Raw genomic sequence first — 22,158 nt, 5'->3', positions numbered from 1 at the left:
AATGTATGACACAAAGATACTGAGGGATGGTGGGCCCAGTATTAATGCGGTTGCACGATCTCTCCCACTCCACCCGCTTTTTGTGAGGCCCCCTCCCTTTGTACATATGCTTTGCCTCACTTATCTCATTACTTGTATATATTAGTACACCGACGCACACGTTGCATGCTTGTATCATATTTTTTATATTTTATTTGATTTATATTTAAATGAGAATCAAAATATAATTATAAGAAATAGATATATAAATTAAAAAATAAAAGAATAAAAAAATGATCTAAATAGGAGTTGAACCTATAACCTAAACCTCAAAAAACAATAATTCTATCCACTGGACTACATATAATTTGCATTAAAATTTTAACATTTTATTAATATATCTAATTATTAAAACAGACCATGACACCAAAATTAATTACTATAAGTGTCTCAAACTTAATAGAATAGTATAGAAGTATAGATTAGTATTTTGATATATGTTTATATAATATTTTTTATAATTTATTTTGTTTTGTTTAAATGAAAATTAAAATATAATTATAAAAAATAGTGAGAGATTATACTGTAAGAAAAATAAAAAAAATCAAGTAAAAATTAATGAGTCGTGTATGATTTTAACACTCTTATATAGAACATATGTCTCAGGTAAAGTAAATTGAATTTTGTTTTCTTGAAGTTATATGATGAGTATGTTTGAGTGAGGGATGTATGATCAAATATATCTGATACTCACGGAAATTTTAGGGTCCGTTCCCGGCAAGTGTCACTAGTACAGACGCATGGTTTTGATATAGTCACGAGCCTGAAATCACGAAAAAGACCGTTAAGATGGGGTCAGGAGGGTATCCTGGCGTAGCCCCTCCGACGCTCAAGTCAGTGACTGGGGATATATGGGGGGGTGTTGCTGAAAACAGTATAGTGAATTCATCAACTGAACGCTCAAACCTGATATTTATAGGAGAATATCTGGGCCCTTGATGGGCTTGTTTTCCACTTGGGCTGGGGATGAGCCAGGGATAATAGGACCCTTGATAGGGCCTGTCTTCCATAATGAGGCCCTTGGATGGGCCTGTCTTCCATAGGATATCAATATCAGAAGTTAAAATATCTGAATAAATACATTGTCGAACTAAAATAATCAATGTTTCGATGTCGAAATTACATTGATCATGGAAAATTATAATTGTCTTCTAGTTGGAATATGTTTTAACGTAAATAAACCAAACGGATGGTTGAAAAATTTTTAACTCATATTTTCCTTATTTGTAGCATCGAATCGTGCCAAAAAAATCACTCTACTGATCTACTTACAACTAATCTGACATCAAAATTTTTATATTTGAACAATCATGTCATCTACTTAAAAAAGATATCATTATTGGTAATCTGACGTCAACATTTTACGTTTGGAACAATCACAACACGTGAAAAAAATTTCTTTTTTAGTTCGTGATATTCAATCTTACTACTAAATTAAAAAAAAAACATGATACAACAGAATTAATTCAATCCATTTCTTGAAATAAAGTATATACTTGTTTAATAAAAATAAAATATGAATCCCAATTGATTTTTTTTATTTATCATGAATTATTAAATATTTAATGAATAAAAATTATATACTTTTGTTCACTGGTTTTAAAAGTAGAAAATTTGATAGGAAAGTTCACTGCTGGATCAGAAGTTTCTTCAGGAGGGTCTCTCCAAAGCCTGTTCTCCTTTAAAATATCGCGCATTACGCGTACCTTAGCACAACATCCGCCATTCAGCTAGGCTACGCATCCGCGAGGTTGACGACCCGCCGACTCTCGCCGCCGAGCCATTTCAGCTTCCACCCTTATCCATTCATTATATGTACTGACATTCAAGAATTCGAAGCTTTACTCGCGAAAATGGGCGTTGATTACTATAACATCCTGAAAGTTTCAAGAGACGCTGGTGAAGAGGACATCAAGAAATCTTACAAGAGATTGGCGATGAAATGGCATCCGGACAAGAATTTCGTGAACACCCAGGAAGCGGAGGCGAAGTTCAAGCGGATATCTGAGGCTTACGATGTGTTGAGTGATCCAGAGAAGAGGCAGATCTATGACTTGCACGGAGAAGAGGGATTGAAATCTAGGTTGTATCCGCCGCCGAAAGATTGCGGCGGTGGAGGAGGAAGGGGGTTTATGTTTAATCCTAGGGACGCGGAGGATATTTTTCAGGAGTTTTTTGGCGGATTGGATGGTGGGACAGGGAAGAGTAGCGGCGGCGGCGGCGATGCTGGTGGTGGGGGAGGAGGAGGGAGGTTGGTGAAGGCGGAGGCGATGGAGAGCAAGTTGCCGTGTAGTTTGGAGGAGCTGTACAAGGGTTCGAAGAGGAAGATGCAGATTTCAAGAATTGTTCTTGATGATAATGGGTTGGTACATTTGAGTTTCTTGCTTTGTTTGGTTAATTTTTCCTTCAATTTATATGTAGAATCTAGCAAAAACTGATATTCATCATAATTGGTAAAAGATTTTAAGGATGTCGAGAGGATGTGAATATAATGTTGTAGTGCGGAAGTTAAAAAATTTTGTGTTCTGACTTTCAAATCTCTCTTGGGCGTCAGTATTATTTAAATGATTCATTGGACGCTCAGATTTGATTTAACTTTGTGTTTAAGAATGTTGAACATCAAAGCAGTCCGGAATTAGCGGAGATATCCTTCTTGTAAATCTCTACAAAAGATCTACCAGAATCAACCACCTGAATCAGGTCCCTGTTCAAAACTTAATTTTTCGTCTAGATCGCACTAAAGATCTAAACGAAATTTGTGTCTACTTTTGATCGTCGGAATTTCAAAATCCGCTTGAAATTGCTTGAAATTCTGGCGTCGGGGCGGCGGCGCTGTGGAGGAGCGGCCATGTGCTTCCAAGAGAGGGATGGCCGATTTCCTTGTATGAGGGAGAGAAATTGAGAAATTTTTGTGGACAAAAACTTGTCAGTTAAAGTTATGTGTGTTATTCAATTATTTATTACACATATATTAAAAGTTATGTGTGTTATTCAATTATTTATTACACATATATTAAAAGTTATGTGTGTTATTCAATTATTGATTATACATATATTAAAAGTCTATTCTTGATCTAATCATGACTCTCATTTAATTAGAATACCGTTTTTCATTATTCAAAAACTCTCATGTGTGTATTTTTCCACTCTCGAAAATATCATGCATAATTAAATTATTATCAACTTTTGATAATACATTTGCGTATATACATATATACATATATATTTTATAAGTTAAATTAAATAACTTTTATTTAATTACTTAGTTAATTATTAATTAATTAATCTATTCTAGACTCTTTATAAAATGTTCAATAAAAATTTTACACTTAGTAGTCACTATTAGTCTATTACTAATTTGCTATTTAATTAGTATATTCTAAATTTGTTAAATAAATAGTCTAGAACTCATTATAACCATGATTGATAATCAGTCAGTGCCGATGTATCGAGAGGACAAATCTCGTTCACATAATGAAAAATGAAAATTTCGAGGACAAAATTTTCCACTGATCCATCTTTGTCTGCGGCGAGTTTTGTGAACTCTTTCACCAAAATATGCAGTTTCACTCTTCTCACTCAACTAGCAGTTAAGCTAAATTTCACAACTTCTGTTACATGGAATGAACAAACTTATTTATAAGCAATCTGTTTGATCTCCATCAAATTTCAGCCGTCAAATTCAAGTTCTTGAACTTGACTATCTCAACGGGAACACATAATCCAACACTTGTGTAACCTCAATGGTTTAGGGATACTGCTAGCTGTGTGTTCACAACTTTATGTGATTTAGAACAATATTTGTTCTTATTCGGACTTACTATAACTACACTCATTCTTTTTATCAAGCCTTTGATCAAGAATGTCAGAACTAAAATCTGATTGCACTCATCGGATCATAGTAAAAGTGTCTAGTAGCATCACCCCACAATCCCTAGGTATCACTGATAGTGCCTGCAAAAACCATAAGTTATGGTTAGTGTATAGTACAGTCTCTTCATCTCACATATCCCGATCGAATCTGTAATAATTGGTATATCGAGAGTTGCAAATGAATTCGATAACGATGTAATGTATCTTTGAGTAATAATAGTGACATGATATTCTCAACTGAGGAAACCCTTTCCACAAGGCACATCTCTTACTCTGACAAGAGATTCTTTGCACTATTTCACATATTATATCTTCACTCGTGGATGAGTGGTGAATCCTCGACTACAACGTAATGACTTCTACGTATTGCAAAATTATACTTAACCTCGCCACCTGATAACCCTCAATAGAGTCGGTATACAGATCAAATTGCATACTAGTACATAGAGCCTCCACGTTATCTCGCGTCAAAGGACTAATAGTGTACAACCATAAATGTGGATTTTTCCATTCGATAAGTGATAACCACTCGGATAGTTCAATGAAAGAGTTGTTCCATGCATCATCAAATTATCACTCCTGTATGAATGGACATCTTCATGTCCTTACCAATGAAACACGACTTGTATATCACATATGCTAGTCTCAAGCTCAAACGACTTTTATCAGGCGGTTGAATCGACTAGGAAGCAGTTTAGAAAATACAACACGCTTCCTAATGAGTTTCATGATATTATGTTGAGAGGCAGTCCTCATGGTACCTATCGTATATTCAAGTACTTTGTTTATGCAGCTTGCATGGGTAGATAAAGTAAATGTAATAATTCGAAAAACCATAAAATATTATTAAAATAAAGATTGTTTTTACATAATAGTAAATAAAATCCAAACCATAATCTGGCTCACTGTCCGCTGGACACCTACTCTAATATAACAGTCCAGAGACTAATTGATGTAATCGAATTCGCAGTTGTATTTAGGGGTAATGCAGATGTATCATTGTTTAATTGTGTCTACTTTGTTGCGGTGAGACTGAAGAGACCTCTAGCCTGCAATTTTGTGTAAAATCTTTACTAAATGTTTTAGCATTGTGCTTTGTCATAGAGTTAATCATGCATATGTCCAATCATAGTTGTCGGGCTCAATGGTTAGTAAGGCTGAGTTTTTGCGATGTGACACAAGCTATGGCACAGTGCTCTCTCGTGTAACCAAGATGCGAGGTGGATTTGTTACATTATCTTATCACGGACCCTCTGTGCGTTATTTAGATTGTGTGGTTCTATCTTTCGTGAAGTTGGTCATCTATTCTGGTTGGTCAAAGTGAATTGACTATTTGAACAAGAAAATTCGCCTTTAACTTCATGATTTTAGCAGATTTCATTTCTTTTTGTTAGTTCTGAACTTCATTTTCTGTGATTTCGCATGACTACTTACTGGATACCTCATGCTTGATGACTCGATTTGTGAGGCATGTTTCTAAACATGATAAAAAGTGATCTATTTTAAATGGAATGTAAAGAATGCATTCCACAACCTAACAAATGTTAAGATTTGAGTGCTTGATGATTAGATCAAAATTACCAAAGCTCTTTTTCCTCATCCTGCTATTGAATTTCTTTGGTTATCACTAACGTGGAGTCATAATTGCAGAAAGCCTAGCACAATTGAAGAAGTCTTGACTATTCATATTAAACCTGGTTGGAAGAAGGGTACAAAGATAACTTTTCCCGAGAAAGGGAACCACGAACCGGATCACGCCCCTGGAGACCTCATCTTTGTAATAGACGAAAAGCTGCATCCGATCTTTAAAAGGGATGGCAATGATCTACTTGTCAATAAGAAAATCTCCCTACTCGATGCTCTAACAGGCAACACTCTCAACTTAACAACCTTAGATGGACGAGATTTGGCTGTTCCAGTATCAGATATCATCAAACCAGGCAAAGAAATTGTGATACAAAATGAAGGAATGCCCATATCTAAAGAACCTGGTAAGAATGGAAATTTAAGGATCAAATTTGATGTCAAGTTCCCATCAAGGCTTAGTTCGGACCAAAAATCAGATCTAAGGAGGGTGCTAGGCAGGACTGCTGAATAATGCTCGATTCAGTTAGAAGGTAACTTTTCGTAATCTCCAGTCAACGAAGTCGAACTAGGTGTATATACTTTTAACGTTTTCAGACTAGATTCTTTATTGTTCATAGTAGAAGTAGATTTGAGTTGTTTATTTCACTATTTAAAATTGTTTTAACCTGAACTTAGCTGCTAATTCAACTGCGTGCCCACTTTTTTGTGATTGCTGGGAAAACATGTAAATTCAGCAACTTCTCCTTAATCAAGGTGGATCTTAGACGATTACTTTATACCAACTTTACTTGAATTCGCTGACATGTGCGAAAACGCATTTGTATTCAAGATCCAAGAATTTCAAGAGAACAACCAAATTGCTTGTGTGAGTTGCTTCATCTTTTTTCAGGAGGGATGAAATGGAAACGAGAGGAGCGGGTCGGTATCACTGAACCAAAATGGGCACTGCCATAAAATAAAGCTTTTTTAAAACTACATTTCCTCTCTTTATAAATATAAAAGTTCTAGCTTTAGCTAAAGAATCATTTAACATTTTAAACTTAAAGTGCAACTTTTGTGAGTAACATGTAATATCTGAACTTGCTTGGTTGGTGATGCAGTGGTTTCCTAAAAAGACCATCAAACTTTAACAGAATATGTATGTGATAGTAATTTTGAAACTAGAAGGTAAAATGGCAATATTTTTGTGGTCAAACATATGTTAAAATGCGGATAAATCAAAATATGAGACTTGAGATGTATCATTTCATAACTCCAAATATCACATATACTCGATGCCCAAAAGTTCAAAGTCGGTCTAAGTTTTAGCCATCCGAAGTGTGGAGTCAATACGAAGAACCGGATCTGATCAACTTCAAAAGAAACCTTTTGTATAAAAAAAACAAGCATTTATATCTTGTTTGGTACGATATGGCATAAACTCAATCTTGTTGGCGAATCGATGTGATGAGAAAGATTTGTCCCACATCTTTGTGAACAGGGAGAAAATTGCATTACGCGTGTGTTTTGCTAAAAATTTAATTTGACTTTTTACTCTATAAAAGTTCGATAAATAATCACTCATCGTTCCATCTACTGCACCAAACAATGCTAAACAGAAAGATAAATATTTATTCTTTCCATTCATTGTGCCATGTGCCAAGAGTTCTACAAAGAAAACCGCTTTCATGCCGTCCAATCACAAAGAAAATGACCTCAGAAGGAAAAATACCCAAAAGGCCAAGAAACCACATCATTAACCATTTGACATAAAGCTCAAGACGCGGCCGGAATGTGCCCGGCATCACCTGCAGAAGCATGGTAATTGTAGTTATTGTTGCCCATTCCCCTGCCCCCTCGACCTCTATGATTGTAGTGGTTCCTCGGGTAATAACTGCCTGGTTGATCATAAAATTGGCCTCGTCCATTCTGATAGCTTCCCCTCCCATTGCCTCGTCCCCCACGACCACCATTAGTGTACCCTCTGCGTCCGCCACCGCCACCACGACCACCTCTATAGTTCCTGTAAGCCCTGTGAGTAACATGCTGCTGCTCGTTCAAATCCAGATCACTAGGGTCTTGATCCACTTCTGTTTCTGGTATTACCTCCTCTGTTTGAACCTGAACTTCAGGTGAATTCTCTAGCTCTGGTCCTCCCTAAAAGCAAGATAAATATTTTGGTTGAATTATTATTGTTATTACCAATAATATTAAGGAATTCACAAAAAATATTGGGAGACGAGGATTTTGACTTCCTCCACGTGATTCCAATCTTCTAACAATAGAAAAACAAACTACCTGATGAATTTCTTCAACTGGTTCAGTTATATCATTGTAGATTTCATGGCTATGGGAATTTGACGAGTCCTCTTCCTGGAAGACACAATAATATAAAAGGACAACAAATAAAGGAACAGGTGAAGTAACGTCCAAATAATGTAAGAAAAAATCATTAAGGTACACATAGAACTAGCAACTGGCAATGCAAATCATATGACCATTTCGTGCTTTTCAACATGGGTTTTAGTAAATTACAAATCCTAGTGTATACTGTAGGACTACATAAAGCCGATTGCTCGAGAGTAATTTACGATGAAGATTTTATTCTAGGTCCTACAATGTTTTGAAGTCATCACAGGTTTGCATAGGTTTGTCAGAATGATCTACTGGAAGACAAAATAAGTTATTTCCATCGCGCTTTCACTTTTGATCAGTTTATAATGTATGCACAATAATGACAATATCAATATTTGATTAGAGAGTCTACTGATGTGGAAAAAAGACAGTAGAGAAAGGTACTTAAAACTTAATTGTGATATCCAGAATGCAGATAAAACTGACAATTATTATCACATCTAAAAATTTAAGCTTTCAGAAGCAAAGTCAAGCAGTAGAGTTGTGGCCTTGGAGGTGTGAACTACAAGAACTGGTATGAACAGCTAGAAAAATTGATTATGTCGCAAAGCTACATGAAGATCAGGTATCATGGTTCGAAAAAATGAAGTGCCATTAGAAAGTGGTGCATCAATTATAATAACAGAACAAGTTTCGTTTAAACACACTTCGAAGGCAATCCATTAAAACCTATTGTTTATCAAGCATAATTCATGCAAAATCCAATCAAATCGAAACCACAGGAACCAAATGCAACTAAATCTAAATTACCTGTAGCTGATACTCCGAAGCTGAGCCATCCACGGGGGGAGTCACACTGACAGGAACAACTGACCCATGAACTGGGATCTGAAAAGATATATAATTGTCAGCAGCAGCAGCAACGTCAACAGTAGCCTTGATAGCTGGAGTAGTTGTAAAGTATTCCGAAGCCATAATTTTATCCAGCTTCTCCCTTAAGCCAGCATCTAAACGACAACCATAGTTGAGAAAATTCAAGGGAAAATGATACAACTGAAGCCAATACTTGATGCCATGACATTTACTATGCTAAAAAAGTAAGACCTTTCAAGTATCACCAACAAACTTAGATTACGCGCGCGGGGGTGGGGGGCATCTGACAACTGTGGACACGTTAAACCCAACTCCTTTCTTCATCATAAAAAATCACAAAACAGCACCTTGGAAGACACAATATGGGAACAACATGCTACAGAAGTAATCAATCATATGGAAGTAGATTCACGGGAGGCATGCACACTTAATGCTTATCGAGTTTTCAGAATGCTGGATCTTCCTAGGCTTCACAAAAAAACGAATTCTAGTTCCCAATAGAAATCTTCAACTTCAAAAGTTACAGAAAACACACCTTCAAGCATCATGGGAAAATAACAAAAACAACATCCAAGTTATTATTATTAAAGAAACCCATGAAGGAGCACAATAAAAGCATTTGTACCCAAACACACGAGAGTTCTGTTCCTAAAATGTCTCAGACCAGACAAGTGAGTGACTTGCAAGCATAATAAACATTATTCCTAGGACACATTTATCTATACATATAAGAAATGAAGTAAATTAACAAATGTAGAATGTACAAGTGAATGATAAGACATACTTCTTATCAATTGTACAAAAGGCAGAGAAACCTAGCTTTATGGGGACTCCAGTGAACATTTTCAGGGGATCAACAACAAAGAATTTGCCTATAATTTCCAAATATTCTAAAATTTATAGGAAAAAATCATCAAGTCTCGGAATTGAGGGGATTCCAGCTATCCCTCACAGTATTCTACCACACCCCTTGACCAGAGTCATACTAAACAAATAACAGAATCATGCATCCACGTTCCATGCAGTATAACCATTAACAAAGACTGCATCTCTTCTCTATGCAGGAAATACTTCATAAAAAACGAGGGGGATTCAGCAGACTCCAAGCAGCCTGCAAGCCAGAGCTCTTCTACTTTTGAGAACAAGCATATCCACCACATATGAAACTTTAAATTTTCAACCACACAAGTATCAAAAGAAAAGAAAGAAAGCTACATACACGTACAATGACATAGATACGGATTGCAGATGGAAGGAAACAAATATGGTAAAAGAAAATTAGTGTAGTGTCCATACAAGTGATATCCACATTGGGTTCAATGCGCTGTTCCGAATTCGCAAGCCAGAGCTTAGCATGCTCGACACATTTTTCCAGTGCGTTCTTGTGCGGCAAATTTGAGTTAAACGGCCGTGAAATCAGCGAACTTCCAAGCATCGAAATCAAATCCAAATCCCACTCTTTGAGGGGTGCCCCGGAGGCATCATCATCTGTCACATAATCATACGTCAAGCAGGAGCTCCTCTCATGAGACCTTGTAATCATGTTGTCGTGCGCCCTCATCAGCGACTGAAGATCGAAAATACTCCCAAAATAGAGCAAACTGAGTAGATCCGAAACATCCGAAACATCCCCGTTCCCTTCCTTCACATCGGGCTCCCGAACTTCTTCCTCGCGACTATCTTCAGTCCCCAGACTTCGCTCCTTCTCTAAGGCCATTGAAATTTCTTGACCAAGTGCTTCCAAAAGAGGTTGCCGAAGCTTCTCAAGCTCGTCAATCCCCGCCAGAACGGAGGGTTTGGACCTCAGGGTCTCGTCTTGCTCCTTGTTTAGGATTTTTCCCTGAGACGCAGATTCCTCCATCTGCGCTATGCGGTTCAACTTCTTTCGCATGGCGCGGAGGCGTTTGTTGATAACATTAAGAACCGGACCATCGTTGGTTGAGTCGGCCAAGGAGGATGCCGTCACTGACGCCATTTCGAGTTCAAATTGAGGGGGAAATAGGAGATAATCTAGGAAGGAATCCGCCGGAACGGCTGAATCAGGAGGCTGAAGTGGGGGTTTGGGGAGGCAGAAGCGGCGGCTGAGGGGTTTAGAGTGAAGAGAGAGAGAGAGAGAGAGAGAGAGAGCACTAGAGCGGTTTATTGGGATTTATCAGTGACTATTGTAGGGCGGCCAAATATTTTTGTAAATAAATATTTAATTCTTATGTTTTATATAAAATAAAATAAAGACATATTAATTGTAATTAGAGCACAAGATTTTTATTTTTATTTTGTACATAAAAATTTAATTTTCACGTTTTATGAGAAATATGATCAACTCATTTAAGTGATTTTTTTAATAAATAAACTAATTTAAATTATTTTAAAAAAAATTAAAATTTCAAATAAAATAATATTTTTTATAATTTTCAAAAATCAGATGAGACGTAATTTTATCAAATTTATTTTATGATGATTTTTGTTCAAATAAAATTGGTGAGATAGGTATTTTAAAAATTAGACTAACTACTCTAATTATGCATCAAATGATTAATATTTAATCAAAATGTGGGCAAAAACTTGTGTGAGACGGTCTCATCGATCGCATTTTGTGAGACAGATCTCTTATTTGAGTCATCCATGAAAAAGTATTACTTTTTATGCTAAAATTATTACTTTTTATTGTGAATATCGGTAGGACTGACCGGTCTCACAGATAAAGATTCGTGAGACCATCTCACAAGAGACGTACTCAAACATTTGAGGTCTAATAAAAAAATCAATTAAACTCTCGTATGTATTGATTATCCTAATATCTATCTTAGCATCTCATTTCTCATTATTAAGATGATAAATTGAAATATACAAAAAAAATTAACCCAAATTATAGTAAAATTTGGACCAAACACGAAATGATACAAAGATATTGAATCTTATAATTTGCATAAAAAAATGTTTAAGAATATACTAGCATCACTTTGTACTTGGCATGTGTCTGTGTATATATATAATTTTGTTATGTTGTCTACCAACTATGATCACTTGTTTATCTATCAATGAAATGACACTGTCTATTTGATATTTAAATTTATGGCTTACATTATAATTCAATATATATGTATTTTGAATTATTATTTTTATAATATCAACATCCAATATTTCTTAAAAAGTGAATATTAATTTTGAAAAAAACAGGCGTTGGTCCATTAAATTAAAATTTGATTTTGTAAATTAGATAATCTCTAGCTATAAAATAATAAAATCAAAGAAGCGGGGGTCTAGCACTATTAATTCAATTGTTAATTAAGAAAAGAATAAGCTAAAACATTTTCAGAAACAATTACTTAATGTTCAGACAAAGAAGAAGAAATGATTATTTTGACAAACTCACGTGATAAAAAAAAATTTTTGTAGGTAATTGTTATAAGAGCGAAGAGAAATTAACTTTTATTTGACTTTCATATACAATTTTTGTATAACTCAAGTTATAAAAAAATTAAAATCAAACATCGTACATACATACATATACATATATATATATATATATATATATATATATATATATATATATATATATAACATAATTTCATCCCTAAAATCAAACGATGTCCCTAGAGTTATATAAATTTTTGCATATGAAAAGTTGACGAATAAAAAAAAATCAAAACAAAAAACACTCGAGTAGGATTATATTTCTAACAAACAATAATAAGTGTTTTTCAAGGAAAAATAGTGTTAGATGAATGACGACTATCTACGATTTTCACGTTCAAACTATGATTTTCATTTTTTCATTGACAAAAACTTGTGTGAGACGATTTCACGCGTCGTATTTTATGAGACGGATATCTTATTTGGATCATCCATGAAAAAGTATTACTTTTTATGCTAAGAATATTACTTTTTATTGTGAATATCGATAGGTTAATCCGTCTCACATATAAAGATTCGTGAGACCGTCTCACAAGAAACATAATATTTTCAAATTATATCTTTCCGTAGGATTGAATGTTTACATGATCCTATTTTTGAGTAATAGATAAAAGAATTTAAATTTTGTGGAATTATCAAAAAATAACTGTAGATCTCTCCTCTCCTATAAAAAAAAAGAGACGTAATTCGATTTCAGATGATAGAGAAAAAACCCTGTAGTAAAAAAAAAAAGAGAGACAAAAATACGGATGGCTAAATTACGATAAATTCTTATTGTTGATCATAAGTTTATATAATATCAAATCAGAATACAGAATTTTATATTTTATTGCTAAAAGACTTTACGATGAGAGAACTAAAACATATAAAATATAACTGTAAATTGGAAGAAATTCCATGTTACATCCTCTTCACCAAATGAAGAGACAAAACTTGGCGCCGAGACGACATCTTCTTCAGAATTCGAGCATCAATCGATCTGATAAATGGTTGACCAACAAACGTGATGGTAAAGCTTTCAGTTTTTCAAGAGAACGCTGCAATAGGCACGTAAAGGCTAAAAACATTGAGCCGGTATGATGAATTCGATAGTTTGGCTGCTTTGGAACGGTGAATGGTGGTTCAAATTGTAACCTGTGTTATAGAAAGACTACTGAATGCTGTTGCCATGAAAATATCCTTTAGTGTTCAACTTCCAAAGGAAGCCTGGCTTTTCCTCCATAAACATACTGCATCTCCGCCACCCATGTCTGCAAAATGTCCCGAAGGTCGAAATTGAAAGTGACCAGCATGTAACAATGAACTCGGATGCGCTTTTCTCAACTAAAATCAGCCCAAGAACACTCCATCTTTGGGAAAATTAAGTATATTTAACACAATTGGTGATGCAAGGAAGAAACACGATTCAAAGCTAACCTCGTGTCTGAAGGAAATGCGTATGTTGGGTACATTAGTCTTGTGTATTTCATTTCCTAAAAGGCCTCTTTTGAAATATTCATCTCCAAGCCAGTGTAACTAAAAGCACAATCAAAATCATACCTGTTAACAATCAACACGTTGAAGAATGTCCAAACAGCTAGTTTCTTTGATATACCTGAAGAAATCACCATGAAATTTTAACAAGCTAAGATAATATCGGTTATTATTATGAGCAACTCTAATATAACTCAATGTAAAGACTTTCAGGATAAAAAAATTATTTTTATTTAATCTGAAGTTAAATAGAAATCATTAAACCTTCTCTGAATTGCCAATACGTGTTTATGTTCAAATCGACAGTCGCGTCAATTTATAATGCTAACAAAATCATCATATCTTAAAACTCTAACCTTGGCTGCATGAGTAAAACCAGACTGGTAGACAGAATTCCGAGCTATTTCACAGAGATCGCACGAACTAAGCTTCCACACCTGATAATTGTTTTTAAGATATATGCATGTGTTAGGAATGAAAAATGGGAAAGATACAAGGAAAGAAACCTTTGCAGCTACACTATATTCTTCCACAAGAGGCTCTTTTGTCAAGTGAATTTGTAGAGGATCGTCAGTGGAGAGGGAGACATTTAAGCCACGTTGGAAGAATATAGGAAATGGATTGCGATGGTAATCCAAGAAGAGGGAGTTGTTGCTTAGCGGAGACATAGCTAAACCAATCTGGAAACGCAAATCAGCTTACTGAGACTTGTGATATCTTAATGCAAAATATACAGGAAGAAAGAAAAAGGAGTAATTAGAGGACAAACTCGAATATAGAATAGCACTGAAATGTTTTACAACAAATTAACAGCAACCATGAAATGCTAAATCTTAACAGTCCATCTTGCATTCTCTTTTATTTCCAGAAAAGCATGCGCTGAGATGTTACAAAAAGATGTGGCATCTAGATTGAAGAGTTTTTATTTTTAAATAACTTGCTTTTTGTGACGTCAAGTAAATAGGATTTTTCAGAATTAAAAATTCTAAATTGTGCAGAAGAATTCCATTTCATATGTTCTGATTTATAGAAGAGTTATACTTGGTCTCAGCTAAGTAATTAGGCAATAGTCAAGTAACAAACCTGAGCAAGATAGTAAAGATATTGCAAGACTGGGGACTTCCGCAAATTAATACCATGTGATATATTATGGCACAGAAGAAACCCAGCGGCTAAATGGTCAACGTCACCAGCCTGCTTGACAATAAACAAATGTTAGAATTAAAAAAAAAAAACTATTAGACATCTTCATGTTAGAAAAAGGTGAGTCACAACACAACCTCCCCGCAGTGAGGCCTAAATCTTATTATTGGCAATCCTTTTACTTCACGGAGCTGAAAGAAATTTATCAAAAAATGAATTAATAAATGGGTGAGAACTTGAAATCCAAATCAACAAGCAATCTTCTAGCAAAGATTTACAAAAATTAGATGTTTATCGAAGCTTACATCTGCTGCAGTTGACGTAATTTAAATAAAAATGACCTTATTAAGTGTATACAAGTTTGCATAGCAGTAGTAAGCATAATAAGAAAAGGCAGGATTGAAATCATTCGTCCACTCTGAAGGATGTGGCATGTGTTTCGTAGGACGTCTTTCCGGTTTACTTTCATCATCTACAATGTCGAATCCTACAACCTTCATTGAGAAACATTAGGCACAAAGTTATCTATCTCATAAGAAAGTATAAAAAAATTCACTGTGAACAAAGAAAAAGGAGGAGAAAATCATGCAGTGTTGTGTCAAACAAAACAATTATGTAAATAAGAGTAAATTGTTTATTTGGATTTGGTGAAAGCAATTTTGACAGCATGTTGGCATATTAAATTGAAAAAACTCGCATATTTTTCAAGCTTATTTCATGCTAGATGCATAAGGGTTTATAATTCCTTTAACAAAACAAGTGAAGAAAAGTTTTAATACAACTGATATCACCCTGTTGATTTTAAACTTCTTACCAAACAAGATTTATGCCAAGTAGATTCCTCGCATAAGATGAAAAACAACAAAAAATACCAGACATCCAAGCTAAAACATCAAGAAAATTTTCAAACTACCATGCAAATAGTAAGCATGAAATGAAAAAAGAACTTAGTCAAATTAATATTCTCATGTATGTCGTGAGTCATGGTCACAAAGAGGAAACTAAGCAAAAACACTTATGCTCGAGTAAATCATAAATCAATAAAATCATTGTAATGGGCTTCCAAATCTGTGCTTAATCAAATAAATCTCTTCGAGTAAAAGTAAATAATATAAAGTGTCCGGATCCAGACTCTGGTTGATAAAGCATAAGGCTTGCACAAGAAGATTTTGATGGTTACTCAGATCATAAAGTACAACGGTTAAAGAGAGAATTATAATGCAAACCTGCAATAAGAAAAGATGCAGGTGAGGGTGTGAATTTGGATCCACTGTGACCTCAAAAAGAGGAACAAAGATATTGTCTAATATATTCTGAAAGGATGTGACTGTTCCCATACTCCGATAGACATTGTATAACCTTGGTAGCTGCACAATTGAACCAATAAACAAATAAATGTCAAACAAAGATAACTCTAAAAAATTTGTTTCGTTAGATACAAACTTGTAGAAACGTGACACTGGGAGGCGCAGCACACAAGTGATGAAAGGGGGCAAACCACTAAAAAGGCCGATGACTACATGAGGAATGGAGGGAGCAAATAACTGACCAGCTCAAAATTTTCAACAGAGAGGATAAAATAATGAACAGGACAGGATCAAGCAACCAAACCAGCCAACATTTTCCGTTGTTAGTCCACTTGGCTACTTTTACTGTAATGGTGAGACTTTTTAACGGTCAGTTTAAAAGCTCAAAATACAGGGACTCATGCGACCAGAGTATCGGTACTCTGCCAAGAGGCAAGATCCTAAAATTCAAGTAACTAAAAGTTCAAAACCAACTAGCATAAAATGGTTAGTATGGATATGCATGTTAATTATAACTCCTTGGTTCAAAAGTTAATAAACTAGCATTACAGTCATGTAAAGGTTAAATGTGAAACCGTTAAAAAGAAAAGGCAAAAATCAAGTATTCTAATATATAGACAATCGTTTAAGGTTGCATTTGGATTGTTGAGAATATTTGAAGAAAGTATTTGAAATGAAAGGATTTAAATCCACCAAAATATTCAAAAAATAACAACCTCATATTAAAAATCTATTGTAAAATGAATTTATCCAAACTAACCAAGGAATTTATAATTATGAATTTGAAATCATCATTTTTTTCAAATATATCGATTCAAAAGCACCCTTAGTTTCTCTAACTCGGGCATTATAAACAATTATTGACCAAAAACACTATTTCAAGTTACCTGAATCAACCAAACTGCATTTTCACTATAAATGCAATTGTTCACGAACCAACTCGCCAGCTGATCCCATTCACTCTGCTTCCTCCCATAAATTGAAATCCGATACTCAGCCAACTAAAAGGAATATGATGAAATCAGAATTCATGGAAACTGAGTACAGTCGGTGAAATTTAACAATCTAATTCATCAACAACCACTTAAATAATTGACCTTGTCAAACTCTCTGTTGCAAAATTGTAAGTTTGTTCTTTTCCAAGAATGGACAATATTACATAAAACGTTTTCTGGTACCTCCTTTATGGATCTCAAAAAAGTATTATCATTTACTTAGCTAAGAGTGATAATGTATGGCAAGAAGCGTCCAGCTTTAAAGGATGATATCGTGCCTATCTCATCTGGACAAAAGACTTTGTTTGTTGCCTTCATTGACCAAGGGATTATCAGTAAAGATAAACACCAAGTCAGTCACATTAGACCCAGAAATGTAGCATTATCTCACAAACACGACTGGTTGAAAAGCTTCAAAATTATCGATTTTCCAGACATCAGTCACACTCACACCACATATCTAAAGTAAATGTAAGTGATTACATTGGTCACCAGAGCACCGTTTTAGTTCGCCTATGCAGTGACCTTTCAGGATGAAAATGAACGAGAATTCTTTCATCTTAACCATAATGATGGAGGTAATGACCAGTAAGCAATCAAATAGAGAACATGAGCATCCTTCCTTGACATGGACCTAGGATGTGCATCGAGGGATTTAAATAGCATTATGTGCCAAAAGCAAGAAATAGTAGTATGATGGTGAAGCTTTATGGATTTAATAGCCGTCTCGATTGGTTTTGTCTTCTAGATTTTTCAACATCCAGAATATTGTAAATGAATATGATTCCATCAGTAGACACCATTATATTTAAATTTTAGGGCATTGGAAGTGAGCAGTAGTTGATGGAGCATCATCTAAAAGCAGGGAAAAAAAGAAAAGAAAAGAAGAAAGCCAACCGCAAATGAAGCCTCACCTGGTACTTGCTTGCTTCCAGATCTGACAGAACCTGTTTTGTCACTTCAGCCAGGAAGCGTCCTGGAAAGAGAGGACATTTTATCCTCATGTTTTAAGCATTCCCAATCAAGTTTCTCAAAAGGAAAAGTTTTGAAGATTATTCTAGTTATCCCACCACTGATTAGCCTGAAAATTTTCTCATCTTAAAGCAGTGAAATATAAACAATATAGCATCAAGTTAACAGATTTCGCAATGCCATTTCATTGTCATTATAATGATAGGAAACACATATTTGTGACTGATGATTGAAGTCTCACATCTGATGGATTAAATTCTTGGCAGTTGTATATATGGACTTGGACATTCTTCTTCCTTCAAGATAATTTTTGGGTTGGAGTTAGACTCAATCCTGATTCCAAGATGTTAACATGATATCATAGCTCAAGCCTACCGTTATGAGTTTGACTGCCCTTATGGACCACATGCTAAATATCTTGTAAACTCCACGCTCCAAATGTCCATTCTTGAGCGTGAGAGACTGTGTTAGATGTCACATATCGGACAGATTAAGTTCTTGGGAGTTGTATATATGGATATGAACATCCCTTCTCCCTTGAGCTATCTTTTGGGTTGGAGTTAGACCTAAGTCCATTATCTTAGAAATAAGTGTCTGTTTTTCTACATCCAATGGTCAAAGTTTAGTTGGTATACACAATTAGTCTTTAAAAGATATCTAAGTTGAACAGGTGCCAAGTTTTAAGAGATTTTTGATAGAAAGAGACAAAATTTTCAGCCACGGAGTATCAACAGTTGCTTCAAAAAAGTAATGCATCAAAACTAGTATTTCCGCCCCTACTAATATCTCCCACAAATTAGTCACATTGGATATCACCAACCACTGCTTGAAAAACACGCGTATATTCTTTGCCTACAGAACAGACCTTGGATGAGGTTATCCTGCTTCAGAAAGATCTCCCTAAGCCGACTCTGTCCACAAGGGTTGTACTTGAGATTGAATTTATCAAATCGGTGAAAGGTACTCTTATCAGCATGCACATCTAACAAATCGACATTAAGATCATACCTGAAACAGAGTCAACATTATATCAATTAATAAAATAATAAAAAGCTACACAGTAAAAAAAAATATATGTAGACAAATATGTAATTCAAACCCAGTCAAGTCCAAACTGTCAAAGACTTCCTTCAGAGTAAGATACTGTCCATCGCGATAGATAACTACCTGCCTCATGATAAAGTTACCATTCAGTGGAGCATCAAAGGGAGGAATGTACAAAACAACTAAAATGTGCAGGATAATGTGAGCGATAATATCACGAGTTTTATACCTCATCAGGTTCTTTTCTTAACTTTGATTTGATGAACCGGAGAAGGTGCTTCTGGTTCATGCAAGCAGAGTGGTGCACGTGAGTATCTACTTTCCTGATATTGTAGAAATCGCGATGAGGTGCGCTCTTTTGAGCTACAAACTCCCTATCTGCAGTCACCAGCAAGTGGAGGCGGAATTTCTGTAAATAGATACAACTCATAAATTGGCCAAATTGATGATGACCCTCAGATGATCAAAAAAGCGTGGAATTCAGAAAAATTACTTCTTCAAGAAATCGTAAGCGATGGTGGCATGCAGAACGAACATTTCCAATGGACATTACTTTTAGGAGATAATGCATATCTGTGAAGAAAGTTGTTGAACTGGGAACAGGAAAAAGTTCTTCAGTATCTGAAATGTTTCGAAGAAGATACAGTTAGGGAATTATTAAAACCATTACGAATGGAGTCATGAGCAAATCTATTCAATATACGCTAGAAGCATCCTAAGAGTTTACCCCTGCTGGTTGCATAAATGTGGACTACTCCATCTTCCATTTTGAAGTGATGCTGTATGCAAGTATCAGAACTTAGTCACGTAAATAAGTATTACACAACCTAAGTTATATATTTTATGCTAATTACTGCAGCTGAGAGAGCTAGGACAACTCACAGAAGTTGCTTCAACAGGGGTGAAGTGAAAAGGTTTCCCTCGGACTTTAAATGGAACAGATTCCTCCACATTTTTTGACCATGGAGCAAGTGTTTCTCTAAATACATACTTCTTTCGTAATTCTAAGCATTCAGAAATCAGCTTCAGTACTTCTAGTTCTTCAACGCTCACTGATTCTGGTTTTGAACATTTTGATGAGCATTAGAAATGAAACCTACTACTGACAAAGAGTCCTAAAAAACATTCCCCGGCAAATCCTTGAATGACAGGAAGGTGAAATACCATGCAAAGGAAAAATGTTGCTGCTTGAAACAGTATCATTCCCCAAAATATTTGCTGGAGCTGTATCAGCCTTTATGGCACCATGATCCATATCAGCCATTGTTTCAGTCACTAATAAATCAGTTTCTAGAACATTAATGTGACTCAGATTTTCTGCTACTGCTGTAACGACGGATGGATCTTGAGCAACTGCATTAACATCCTGAAAATCACATATAATTTTCATAAGCAACTTGATTATTAATAATGTTTTAGTGCTAAAGAAGGGAACACAGAAAAGAATACCAATACGTTCTTCAATCCAGAAATTTGAAATTTTTTATTGCATTACTCCATGTGGGAGTGGAATGCCACCTAAGTTTCGCTAAGTAAGAAATAAACACCAGGTTTAACCCGACTATCACACAACAATTTCATTATGTATTATGTTATCTTGTAATACTTCAAAAAGTCTGTAGAAAAGTAACAGAAAAAACAAAAAATTGAAACACATGAAATTAATCGTCAAAACTTAATATAACCTGGGACCAACTTTTACATTTTCATAAGATAGATCAGGATCCTCTCTTTCTGAAAGCTCGGTTCTTTCATCATCAGAATCTCCAGTACTTTCAAATGCATAACCACCTGTTGATCTTGGGGTCACCAGCCTACCAACCGATCCAACCCGCAAAATTGGACCACAATGACTGACATATAGCTCCTCTCCTACACAGAGGAAGATCAGTTAAAAACACATGATTCGTCCTACAAAGCACAAAAACACGTCAAGACTACAAGGAGCAGAAATCTTAAGCAATAACAGTAAGTAACCGAAAAATAAAGACTACTCAACTATAACGAAATACATCAAAAAATTTAATCTTGAAACCAATAGCATTTCCATAACCTGATTGGATGAAGGACACATGTTTAAAGGATAAATCAATTAATTTCAATATTTATTTCATTGTGAGATATAATATCCAGAATGGTCGCAAAATGGTTTTGAAAGTTGAGTATTAAAGAAAAAGTAACATACTATCTCTTTGCTCTGTCCGTGGTGGCGGGAAATCGGAAAGAATCGAACCAATCTTATCCAATGATTTTGAAACCGCAGGTCGCGTATACGCACCAGATACCTCATTAATCCACTCGTCCTTCGAAACACTCACATTTGGCACCGAAGATGAAACTTTACACTCTCGACTATGATTATCCTCCTCGTGATGAAATGAACTCGACACGTTCTCATCGTGTTGACAATCATTTAAGCTGTTAACATTGTCATTGAAATCGGGAGATTCGAATTCTTCTTCATCAGAGAGGGGTTGGGAGTTGGGGTGGCAGCGGCGGAGGTTGATGAGTCGATCGAGGACTTGATCAACGCTACGCTTGTGGATGTAGAACGCAGAGATAGCCATGACGGAGGCGCCGAACAAGGCCGCCACCGCCAGATGAAGCGGCGAAACCGACGGCGAGGCGGAGGAAAGTGGAGGTGCTTGCGAGTACATATTTTATTCCAAGTGTGGCGGGTACGGGTTTAGCTCGGGGTTAATGGCCGGCAGCTCAGGGAGAGTTTAGTCATTTCGGGTTTAAAAAAAATAAAAATATAAAATATATTATATTAAAATAATTTTTTCACAATCAAATGTTATTTATAAATATCTACCTTTTTATTATATTTTTTCTATCTTCGTAAAAATAAAATAATTATAAAGGGAGAGATTTTAGAAAAATATAGTATGCATTAAACACCCAAAAAAATTCTACCCATAGGATCTCGTGTTTAATAAATAAAATAAAATGCAAAAATATAAATGTAGGACATATATTCATGTGATTATAATTACCTTAATTGTTAAAATAATTGCTTCAATTATATTTTTTATTTCATAAAGTTGTCTAGAATTTATTAATTAGATTTTTTATTAAGATAATTGTCAAATTAATTGTGTTTA

The 22,158-nt window shown here is 35.2% G+C and overlaps 3 protein-coding genes across 6 annotated transcripts; 1 reads left to right on the top strand and 2 right to left on the bottom strand.

Moving 5' to 3' along the window:
- The first annotated feature begins 1,650 nt into the window (after window positions 1-1,650).
- LOC140837159 (uncharacterized) lies at window positions 1,651-6,139 on the top strand. The gene is made up of 2 exons (XM_073203213.1): window positions 1,651-2,401; window positions 5,563-6,139. The coding sequence occupies exons 1-2, from the start codon at window positions 1,893-1,895 to the stop codon at window positions 6,008-6,010; spliced, it is 957 nt and encodes a 318-aa protein (XP_073059314.1). The 5' UTR covers window positions 1,651-1,892; the 3' UTR covers window positions 6,011-6,139.
- Window positions 6,140-7,090: 951 nt separating this feature from the next.
- LOC140837158 (uncharacterized) lies at window positions 7,091-10,840 on the bottom strand. Its single transcript, XM_073203212.1, has 4 exons — window positions 10,003-10,840; window positions 8,644-8,840; window positions 7,777-7,851; window positions 7,091-7,635 (listed from the first exon to the last, which is right to left on the bottom strand). Exons 1-4 carry the CDS (start codon window positions 10,679-10,681, stop codon window positions 7,255-7,257), a joined length of 1,332 nt encoding a protein of 443 aa, XP_073059313.1. The 5' UTR covers window positions 10,682-10,840; the 3' UTR covers window positions 7,091-7,254.
- A 2,457-nt stretch (window positions 10,841-13,297) lies between these two features.
- On the bottom strand, window positions 13,298-21,743 carry LOC140837157 (probable AMP deaminase). Of its 4 annotated transcripts, none has more exons than XM_073203208.1 (19): window positions 21,240-21,740; window positions 20,751-20,926; window positions 20,219-20,420; window positions 19,937-20,112; window positions 19,782-19,833; window positions 19,548-19,675; window positions 19,284-19,463; window positions 19,110-19,177; window positions 18,876-19,018; window positions 17,953-18,014; window positions 16,931-17,044; window positions 15,963-16,103; window positions 15,078-15,230; window positions 14,874-14,927; window positions 14,677-14,787; window positions 14,100-14,273; window positions 13,950-14,030; window positions 13,537-13,635; window positions 13,298-13,370 (listed from the first exon to the last, which is right to left on the bottom strand). In XM_073203208.1, exons 1-19 carry the CDS (start codon window positions 21,709-21,711, stop codon window positions 13,302-13,304), a joined length of 2,655 nt encoding a protein of 884 aa, XP_073059309.1. In that variant the 5' UTR covers window positions 21,712-21,740; the 3' UTR covers window positions 13,298-13,301. The 4 variants fall into 4 exon arrangements, with proteins under 4 accessions (XP_073059309.1, XP_073059310.1, XP_073059311.1 ...); XM_073203209.1 differs by having other exon boundaries at window positions 20,757-20,926; window positions 21,240-21,739; XM_073203210.1 differs by lacking the exon at window positions 15,963-16,103 and having other exon boundaries at window positions 21,240-21,743.
- Window positions 21,744-22,158: the final 415 nt, after the last annotated feature.

Source organism: Primulina eburnea, chromosome 7 (genome assembly GCF_022965805.1).
Source record: "Primulina eburnea isolate SZY01 chromosome 7, ASM2296580v1, whole genome shotgun sequence".
Classification (NCBI taxonomy): domain Eukaryota; kingdom Viridiplantae; phylum Streptophyta; class Magnoliopsida; order Lamiales; family Gesneriaceae; genus Primulina; species Primulina eburnea.
The sequence above is the reverse complement of the archived record's forward strand: the minus strand, read 5'-3'. Positions and strand labels throughout refer to the sequence as shown.

Excerpts from the sequence above, each read along its gene's own strand:
- LOC140837159 (XM_073203213.1), top strand. The coding sequence starts at position 1,893 with ATGGGCGTTGATTACTATAACATCCTGAAAGTTTCAAGAGACGCTGGT. Across the intron at positions 2,402-5,562 it reads ATTGTTCTTGATGATAATGG|AAAGCCTAGCACAATTGAAG; the intron begins GTTGGTACATTT and ends TCATAATTGCAG.
- LOC140837158 (XM_073203212.1), bottom strand. The coding sequence starts at position 10,681 with ATGGCGTCAGTGACGGCATCCTCCTTGGCCGACTCAACCAACGATGGT. Across the intron at positions 8,841-10,002 it reads ACCCAATGTGGATATCACTT|ATGCTGGCTTAAGGGAGAAG; the intron begins GTATGGACACTA and ends GTTGTCGTTTAG. Across the intron at positions 7,852-8,643 it reads CTTCGGAGTATCAGCTACAG|GAAGAGGACTCGTCAAATTC; the intron begins GTAATTTAGATT and ends TGTGTCTTCCAG.
- LOC140837157 (XM_073203208.1), bottom strand. The coding sequence starts at position 21,711 with ATGTACTCGCAAGCACCTCCACTTTCCTCCGCCTCGCCGTCGGTTTCG. Across the intron at positions 18,015-18,875 it reads GCAGGATAACCTCATCCAAG|GACGCTTCCTGGCTGAAGTG; the intron begins GTCTGTTCTGTA and ends CTCTCTTTCCAG. Across the intron at positions 14,031-14,099 it reads AATATAGTGTAGCTGCAAAG|GTGTGGAAGCTTAGTTCGTG; the intron begins GTTTCTTTCCTT and ends AACAATTATCAG.